The sequence below is a fragment of the Hipposideros armiger genome, unplaced genomic scaffold (genome assembly GCF_001890085.2).
Source record: "Hipposideros armiger isolate ML-2016 unplaced genomic scaffold, ASM189008v1 scaffold_855, whole genome shotgun sequence".
Taxonomy (NCBI): Eukaryota; Metazoa; Chordata; class Mammalia; order Chiroptera; family Hipposideridae; genus Hipposideros; species Hipposideros armiger.
The window spans coordinates 244,087-251,132 of record NW_017732205.1 but is presented as its reverse complement, the minus strand read 5'-3'; the positions used below and the strand labels follow the sequence as shown (position 1 = coordinate 251,132).

General features: G+C 40.5%; 1 protein-coding gene across 2 annotated transcripts in view; it reads left to right on the top strand.

Annotated features, from left to right (window-relative positions):
* Window positions 1–7,046, top strand: part of MTAP (methylthioadenosine phosphorylase) — a 61,800-nt gene that overhangs the window by 20,937 nt on the left and 33,817 nt on the right. For both annotated transcript variants that reach the window (XM_019629444.1, XM_019629443.1), the window contains exons 2-4: window positions 3,115–3,201; window positions 4,478–4,536; window positions 6,365–6,532. In XM_019629444.1, the coding sequence (XP_019484989.1) occupies window positions 3,115–3,201; window positions 4,478–4,536; window positions 6,365–6,532 (314 nt within the window). The remainder of the gene's footprint in view (window positions 1–3,114; window positions 3,202–4,477; window positions 4,537–6,364; window positions 6,533–7,046) is intronic.

Genomic DNA, 7,046 nt, shown 5'->3' with positions numbered 1-7,046 from the left:
TTTGATTCTGGGATGCAGTAGGTATAGTGTTTACCTAATCCACCATCTTGGACCTTCTGCTCAAACCCTCTCCTCTTTTTAAGGAGATGGACTCTGTGGTCTGTCAGTGGGAAAGTGTGGAATAGACCACTAGTTGTTAAAATCTGGTAATGACCTTGACTGACCAGGGGTCCCTAGTCAGAACTTTATCTTGTATAATAAAGAAGTCCTGGCTGGGCAGCATTGACTCAGGCAGTTTATCTCAGTGTTCGAACGTGTTTTCTAGGCAGCATAGGATTGCCTGGACTGAAGGCTGATGCTTCTGGCCCAGGAGACCTGGTAAGGTTTTGTCATTGCTTCCTGAGTGTAGATGAGGTCAACTGATGGAGAGCCCCCCTGCTCCTCCCAATATGGTTCACTTAGATTCCAAGAGTCACTTTATATGCTTGGTCCAGAACTTGACCTTTCTGTGCATCAATTTTCTCTTAACATGGAGAAAATACAACTTTTCTAATATGATGTTATAAAGAATTCCAGGGGATATTGGTCAGTAATACAGTTGTTGAGTGTGAAAGACCTGGGTTCCTATTCCAGCTTTCCTCCTTATAATTTGCTCTTGGACAAATTTCTTAATTTTTTATGTTTTCTCTTTTCTCTTTCGTAAAATGGGTGTAATACTATATAGGGGATATCTTATAGGATAGTTGTGAAGATCAAATGAAGCAAGGCTGTGGAAGCAGCTAGCATAGTGCCTGTGACATGAAGTGCTCAGACACAGTTACTTTGTTACCAGAGCATTACCAGGGCAGGTACTTAGTTGACTGTTGAATTTAAAGGCTCTAGAACTGCAGAATAATTAGGCCATCTACATGCTTGCGAGTTTCATCCTAGTGGTACTTTGCCGTGGGGCCAGCAGGTGGCGACATTGCCACATCTTGGCACTCCTGGCCTCCATCTGCAGCCACAGGAAAATGGTTAAAAATTCAGTTTCCTGGTGTTGCTGAGGTGCAGTCCTCAGTTGCTGCACTTGTCTTGTATCCCTTGCAAGTTGGGTGACTGGATGGGCTCTACTGCAGATAATTCCAGTGCCAGAGACCCCATCCTGGCTTTTCTGGCTAGCAGTAGCAGCTCTTGGCTTTCGTGCCCTGCACCTACATGTTCCTCGCAGAGGGCTGATTTACCAGCTACCTAATGCTGGGTCATCATGTAGCCAAGGTGGTGTGACTGAAGCTTGGGGCTGCTGAGGGTGGGCTCAACGGCACTGAACTTCAGCAGGATCCCTGGTTGGAATTTCTTATCCACTGCTGCGGTGCTGGGCTAACCTGAGAGCGTGGCTCCAACATGAAGTCAGGTTTGTTTTGTATACGAGTTTGAGATTCCAGTGTTGAATCCAGCATGTGAGATGCGACGGCGCAGGAAACATCCAGAAACAGCCAAGTCTAAGTGGTAACGGTGAGGGGGGGGGGATAAATGTTCGTCAATGGCAGAATTTCTAAAGAGCAGGCTGAGAATAATTTCAGAATCAACATTTCAGTTCTGTGGTCTGGGGTGATGACATGGGCCACACAGTTTATTAGCCCCATATGGTCTGTGGTGCTTCAGAGTATGTGAAATGAAAGATAAAATGGAGAAATCAGGCAGAGGCTGGGTTAGGATCGCATAGAACAGTATGATTTTTAACAATTTCTATTGAACTGGCATAATTTAAATGTTCTAACAACATTTCTGTTGATTTGAAAACTAATATTGATTAATCTTTACCTATGATGTTAAGTTGTATAATAATAAGGTAGGAGAGATGGGTTGCAGTAGAATATATAACCTGCTGTGGTTTCAAGAATGTACCACAAGGTGGCACCAACGTCAAAAACTGGTTTAGCCACTTGAGGAAGTTGTGGGGACGCTTTCAAGTTCTCAATCATGTTGTTCTTCTGTTAAAGCTCACTAAATTGCCCTTATTTTCTGTTTTTGCTGACTTTTTCCCCCAGGAAACAGAGCCAGAGAGGTAACCATTTTCCCACATATTAATATAAATCAACTTTGTTAAACTGATCTGAAAATTATTTTATTCAGATGTTCATCTAATTCCTAACTCTGGAATTTTTTTCTCAAGGAGCTACTTTCTTTCATTTAGTGGAAATTTTACTCAAGTGACGATAGATTCAAAGCTTTTCATTGAAAAAAAAATGCTCAGGTCACTTTCCACTAGGTTTCTTGGTAAAGTATCATCTCTGATGCCTGTCCCTGATCATTTAAATACTGTTTCTCCCTTAGGACGTGTCAGCCCATGGAAGCCTCTTAACAATTTCAGTTATTTAATTTTTAGTTAACAGGTTAGTTAATATTTTCGTTGTCTTTGTCATTTTTCTTGTTTGTGTTGCTTAGTCATCAAATTAGATTAAGTCTAGATGATAGTACGAGGTTTCTTTAACTCCGATTAGTCCCTGAAGACAAGGACTGTTATTTTCTGGAAAATGCAATACAACACTGGAACTTAAAATAAGTTAGAACTACCTTTGAATTACTTATTTATATTTATGCGTGCATACGTGAATGACATTTGGATTTCATAAATAGACGAGGCTAACTTTTCATGCTATTCAAGACTCCTCTATCAATGATCCCTTAGAGCTCTGTGATTTTAGTGGCATAGGAAAGAAAAAACCTCTCATTTCTTCATCAAACAGGGTAATGAGGAGAAATCGTTACAGAGTGCCTATGCAGAATATTTTCTATCTCAGCAGTCTTTTGAACATTCTGTATTTCATAGCCCATTTAGTAGAGAATATACAATTGGTTAGAAAGTACTTCCTACAACCACATTTGCTTATTTTTAGGTTTCATTTTCTGCTTAAGCTAATTGAAGTACCTTTGCGTGCTAATTTGTTATTCAAAAATTGTCAAGCAATAAATGCGATACGGTTCAAAAAAGGCTACCCACGCTTTGGTTGTTCCTATAATATAGAAGGCTTTCAAAGGTTTGTTGAATGACTGTTTCTCAGTCATTTCAGATTTTAAAAATAACTAGAGCTTTGTAGAAATGGAGACGATCATATGAGTAAGCAAATTTGCTTAAAATAAATCATTTCCAATGAAAACTGATCAAATATGTTATCTTTTGATTGTTTCTCTTAGATTGGAATAATTGGTGGAACAGGCCTTGATGATCCAGAAATCTTGGAAGGAAGAACCGAAAAATATGTGGATACTCCATTTGGCAAGGTTAGTACTCAGTTAATGAAGACATACTAGCCTTTTCCTTTCTTTTTGCTGGCTTGATTTTTAAGTTAAAAAAACATTTTTTTTTAATTGCTTTTGTCTTGACAGCCCAGGGCTGGTAGGGGCCAGGAGTCCTGTCGTTCAGTTTCACCAGTTGAGACAGTGTCCCTAAGGATGCCTTGGATTTCCCTGTATTGAAAATATGGCTTTCAATTATGTGCAAATTGGTTTTCTCAATGTATAGTCCATATTATAGAGGGAACAAATCATTTGTATCACATAATTAGAAATTAGTCCAATTACATGGATTAGTTTTCTCAATTTATATTTTTAGAAGCCAGATACTCTTTTCAGACATAGCAACTGTACTCTTCAGGTCTCTGCATTTAAATCAGCTTCTAATTTGGGGCATTTAGGTCATACCATACTAATTTAGTAGATAGACTGGGAGGAAACGTCATACAAAGTAAACCCTGTCCCAAAAGGGGGATTTCTTGGAGATCCCTAACACGGTTGCATAACTGAACTGGAAATAAGATACTCCTCTTTTTCTATTGAAAAGCGGCTGTTTGGTCTCCCAGCCAGTGTGTCACCCAGTTGGGGTGAGGGTGTCTACCTTCTAATTTCATTGTGCTATTGTACTTCCAAATGTTGCAGTTCCTTTGGTTCTCCTGTAAAGACCCCTGCATCTAGCAATCCCAAACAAACCTCTTTTTCAGCCAAGTCCTTAGATTGACCTCATGTTCTCCAAATCCTGCTATAAACTTGGTACTTAGCCTCATGTTTTCTCAATCCCTGAGGTTCTGAGAACCTTTCCCTCCATGACCTCAGGTCATCCATGACCATCTTAGAGTTAGTTAACACAACAAACAGTTCCAGTGCTGAGTTCTTAAATCCTCGACAGTCACCTCCTTTCCTTTCTGTGTTTCATTTTCACACCTTCTCTTGAACCTCAGCAATACCTCAACACAGCTGTATCTGATCAGTCTACCATCAGAGTCCTCTCGTATGCTTGCTATAAGTAGATGTCACTAAATGGTGCCTACCCACACACCTGAGGCAGCCTTTTGAGTCCTGTGAATCTCTGTGCTTGTAAAGGGCTCAGTAAATATTTGTTGATTATCAATCAAACCTAGACTGTTTTAGTTCTTCAAAGTGTATCTTCAAACTCCAAGTTTCCATGAATCCTATTGTGGTTGAACAATTGAAATGGCAGCTTTTTAATTGTTTATCTGTGTTTTCAAATCACTGAGTTATAACCATTATTCATTATGTGCAGCCTTCTGATGCCTTAATCTTGGGGAAGATAAAGAATGTTGATTGCGTCCTCCTTGCAAGGTAAGGTATTTTAAGTCTTTTGAATGTCACTGCTAAAGGAGAGTTTAAATTTAACCTAAAATCTGGAAAGAGTAGTGATGCAGGTATGAGTTTTATGTGTTGGTGGAGCCAAAGCATCTTAGTCATCATAATTTCCCACTTAGGGTTTTGGGGTAAGTTATACTGACTTAGATCTCACACACACACACACACACACACACACACACACACACACACACCCTTTCATAGGTTGGGAAAGTGGTTAGGACAAGCCAATGAGTGATAAGATGAGTTTGAAGTTCTGGTTTCCTTCAGTCCAGTTGCAAAATGTTTTCTTCTGTGTTTTTTTTTTTTTCTGTAACAAAATAAAGAAAAATTCTTCATTCATGATCCCTTGTGAAATATTACTGTAGTTCTAGGTTTGTCAACAACATGAGCTTGAATCAGGGCCTGGAGCTCCAGATGAGAACAAGTCCCTGAAGTGGGTTCCCTGTGGTTTCCACACCATTATCTCCTTGACAGGGCTAGTGCAGTTCCGTATTACAAAGAGGTCAAATCATTTGTATCACACAGCTAGAAATTAGTCAAACTACATATGTTAGTTTTCTGTTGCTGCCTAACAATTGGTCACAAATTTAGCAGCTTAGAAGAGCACACATGATCTCACAGTTTCTAGGTGTCAACAGTGTGGGCACAGCTTAGCTGGGTCTTGTGTTCAGGGCTTGTTCTCATCTGGAGCTCCAGGCCCTGATTCAAGCTCATGTTGTTGACAAAATTCAGTTCCTCTGGCAGAATTCAGTTCCTCGCGGTTATAGAACTGAGACTTTCACCTTCCAGAAGCTGTCCACATTCCCTGCCATGTGGCCAATGCCATGGGCAATTCCCATGGTAGCAGCTAATTCCATTAAGGGCAGCAGGAGGGTCTCTATAGTGCATGGAGTCAGGTGGAGCCTAACCATGGGAGTGACCCCGCCACCTTTGCTATTGGTTGGAAGCAATTCTCAGATCCACCTACCTGCAAGGTGTCAACAGGATTGGTTTCTTCTGTTCCAGGCCTCTCTCTTTGGCTTATCAATGGCCGTCTTCCCCCTGTATCCTCACGTGTTCTGCCCTCTCCGCGTCTCTGTATCCAGATTTTCTCTTACAAGGGTAGCATTCATGTTGGATTAGGGCCCTTGACCTCATTTTAACTTAATCACCTCATTAAAGACCATGTCTCCAAATATGGCCATATTCTGATGTACTAGGGGTTAAGAATTCAACATACGACTTGAGGGGGGGCGGGCGTTGTACAACACAGTTCAGCCCATAACAGTCGTCATGCATGAGGTGATCAGTTTTCAGATGAAACTTGCAAATGTCATCATAAAGAACTGGGAGCTCTAATATTTTAAATGTTTCGTTAACTTACTTGAGTGACCAAGAAGAAAGGAATGGAGAAATGCAACTTGAATATTTATTTCTAAATATTTTGTGTCTTTGTTCCTTTGGCACCTCTTGTTTTCCTTGTCATCCCTCATGTAAAACCAGATGCCTCAGATTCTGAGGTGTTGGTGCCCCACAGAATAGACACAGTACATCTTTCTCGAGAGGGAATTCTAAGGTAGTTATTATTACTTGCTCTTGATAGGAAAATAAATATACCGGATTTAAAGCTGGCCTGTACTTTAAAATCAAATAGTTGATACTTAGAGTTGGCTGGTTATTGCCCCGCGTTCTCTCATTCTTCCTCTGCCAATGAAAACGTGTTGGAAAGGGCTGGAAGTCACTGCTATAAATTAAGTTTTCTTTTCTAACAGTATTAAAATGTGCTGCTCACTCATCTACCATATTTACTCTTCTTCCATAGGCATGGGAGGCAGCATACCATCATGCCTTCAAAAGTCAATTATCAGGCCAACATCTGGGCTCTGAAGGAGGAGGGTTGCACACACGTCATAGTGACCACGGCTTGTGGTTCCTTGAGGGAAGAGATTCAGCCCGGTGATATCGTCATTATTGATCAGTTCATCGACAGGTAAGCAGTCATCTAAGATGCTTTATGCGCCTGTAAGATCCTTCCCAGCTCAGTGGACAGTGTGTGGGGACTTGAGGGATGGGGCAACAAGCCCACAGACTTGTTTTAAGCTTTTTATTGTGGGAGTTCGTAAACATATACAAAACAGGATAATAATCATGAACTCTCAGGCTCCTAACTCCCAGCTTCAGCATTTATCAATTCACTGCAATTTGTAACTTGAAAAGATAAGGACTCTTTAAAAAACAAATTACTTAATAATTCCTCAGTGTTAGGTTTCTAGGCAATGTTCTCCTTTTCCCTATTGTCTCATAAACCTTTTTTTATTAATTGGTTCAAATAAGGGCCTAGAGGAGGTCCACTCGTTACACACATAAGCTCATTAATAAGTTTTTGTCCAGAGCTTTCTATCCCCTTTATTTTCCTTTTTTTTTTTTTTTTGGTCCTGTAGTCCCCCACGTGCTGGATTTTACTGATTGCAGCCTTAACCCTCCGTCAGGTGCAACTGATCTCA